This window comes from Mandrillus leucophaeus, unplaced genomic scaffold (genome assembly GCF_000951045.1).
Source record: "Mandrillus leucophaeus isolate KB7577 unplaced genomic scaffold, Mleu.le_1.0 Scaffold414, whole genome shotgun sequence".
Lineage (NCBI taxonomy): Eukaryota > Metazoa > Chordata > Mammalia > Primates > Cercopithecidae > Mandrillus > Mandrillus leucophaeus.
Window position 1 is genome coordinate 24,692 of NW_012104410.1, and position 2,530 is coordinate 27,221.

Sequence of the window (2,530 nt, forward strand, 5' to 3'; positions counted from 1 at the left end):
GAGGTCAGGAGATCAAGACCATCCTGGCTAACATGGTGAAACCCCGTCTCTACTAAAAAATACAAAAAAATAGCCGGGCGAGGTGGCAGGCGCCTGTAGTCCCAGCTACTCGGGAGGCTGAGGCAGGAGAATCATTTGAACCTAGGAGGTGTGAGCCGTGATCATGCCGTTGTACTCCAGCCTGGACGACAGAGTGAGACTCTGTCTCAAAAAAACAAAACAAAAAAGAAGGCTTTTTCAAAAAATAAAAGTTTGGGTTAGTTTGGTGTAGGTTGGGTGACTGTTGTTGATACTTTGTGGTTCTTTAGTTTCTGTCTCTAGAATGAATGATAAATAGTTGTATCCTCACTTTCAGGGGCTCGGGGGATCCTGGCAAAAAGAAACAACATATTTGCCACATCCAAGGCTGTGGGAAAGTGTATGGCAAGACTTCACACCTGCGGGCACACTTGCGCTGGCATACAGGCGAGAGGCCATTTATGTGTACCTGGTCATACTGTGGGAAACGCTTCACACGTTCAGATGAGCTACAGAGGCACAAACGTACACACACAGGTGAGCAAGAGCCTATGGGAGAAAAATAGAGTAATAGCCTAGAATGAAAAACACAAAATATACCTACAAAATAACTAAAATTTCTGAACAACTTAATTTGAAACTAAATATATGGGTCACAAATGGAATTGGAGTTAATCTGGAAACCTTTTAAGAAGGAAGGAGGAGCTGCGCACAGTGGCTCACACCTGTAATCCCAGCACTTTGGGAGCCCAAGGTGGGCGGATCATGAGGTCAGGAGATCAAGACCATCCTGGCTAACACGGTGAAACCCCGTCTCTAAAAATACAAAAAAATTAGCCGGGCATGGTGGCAGGCTCCTGTAGTCCCAGCTACTCGGGAGGCTGAGGCAGGAGAATGGCAGGAACCTGGGAGGCGGAGATTGCAGTGAGCCAAGATTGTGCCACTGCACTCCAGCCTGGGCGACAGAGTGAGACTCCGTCTCAAAAAAAAAAAAAAAAGGAAGGAGTTGGGTGCGGTGGCTCACGCCTGTAATCCCAGCACTTTGGGAGGCCGAGGTGGTTGGATTTCTTGAGGTCAGGAGTTTGAGACCAGCCTGACCAATATGGGGAAACCTTGTCTCTACTAAAATTACAAAACAGTCAAGCGTGCTGGCGCACACCCGTAATCGCAGCTACTCGGGAGGCTGAGGGAGGAGAATTGCTTGAACCCAGGAGGTGGAGGTTACAGTGAACTGAGATTGTGCCACTGCACTCCAGCCTAGGCGACAGAGCAAGACTGTCTCAAAAAAAAAAGAAGGAACGAACTAGATTTTGAGTGGGATGTTTTGAAGGCAAGGCGTTGAAACCATTACTCTTAGTCTCTGCCCTGCCTTACTTTTCTGCTAAGTTCTACCCTCCTTACTGAGTACTCCCCAACCTTTATCTACTTTTCTTCCCCACGCCCCCACCAAAGGAAAAGATACTTGAAGATTTTTCTTGTTTTTAATCATCTTCTCATACTGGTCTTACTCAGCTTAGTAGAGTAATTACTGAACTGGGTAAGATAACCTCACTTCCTAACATGTCAGCTTCTTATCTTTCCTTCCTTTACCTAGGTGAGAAGAAATTTGCCTGCCCTGAGTGTCCTAAGCGCTTCATGAGGAGTGACCACCTGTCAAAACATATCAAGACCCACCAGAATAAGAAGGGAGGCCCAGGTGTAGCTCTGAGTGTGGGCACTTTGCCCCTGGACAGTGGGGCAGGTTCAGAAGGCAGCGGCACTGCCACTCCTTCAGCCCTTATTACCACCAATATGGTAGCCATGGAGGCCATCTGTCCAGAGGGCATTGCCCGTCTTGCCAACAGTGGCATCAACGTCATGCAGGTGGCGGATCTGCAGTCCATTAATATCAGTGGCAATGGCTTCTGAGATCAGGCACCCGGGGCCAGAGACATATGGGCCATACCCATCAACCCCGGGATGCAAGGTAGCATGGGTCCAAGAGACATGTGGGAAGAGAGAGCCATGAAGCATTAAAATGCATGGTGGTGAGAAGAATCAGGAGAGGGATACAAGAGAAGAGATGGGGTCCTGGCACCCATCTGTATCATCAGTGCCTCTTAGAAGGTGGGAAACATTAGTGAAAATTCTGTTGGTGCCACCCTTTGATGAGCATTTGTTTGACCCCAGTTTCTTCTTACACTTCTTACCCCAGCCTACCCTTCCTGCATTTCTCTTCTCAGCTCTTCCATGATGGATTCCCCCCCCTTTCCTAAAGCCATCATGCCTTGATAAATATATATGATCATTGAAATACTTTTTAACAAGAAACAGATTCTATATTATTATATATATATATATATATATAAAGATATATAGAGATGCATTCACAGGGGTTGGCTGGGAGGAGGAAGAAGACCATTCTGTGACCAAAATACCTTGGTCATTTTTTTTTTATATTGCCTTATTTCCCTATGGCTGAGCCTTGTTGTGACACATCAAGCTTTTCTATAGATGTTGTCTTGGCTTCCCA

General features: G+C 46.5%; 1 protein-coding gene across 1 annotated transcript in view; it reads left to right on the forward strand.

The window, feature by feature from the left end:
- The window catches only part of LOC105548563 (transcription factor Sp1-like), a gene marked incomplete at its 5' end in the record, with an annotated part of 4,080 nt that extends 1,756 nt beyond the window's left edge, over nucleotides 1–2,324 (forward strand). The window contains 2 exons of the mRNA XM_011992639.1: nucleotides 356–555; nucleotides 1,613–2,324. Coding sequence (XP_011848029.1) covers nucleotides 356–555; nucleotides 1,613–1,926 — 514 coding nt within the window. The remainder of the gene's footprint in view (nucleotides 1–355; nucleotides 556–1,612) is intronic.
- Nucleotides 2,325–2,530: the final 206 nt, after the last annotated feature.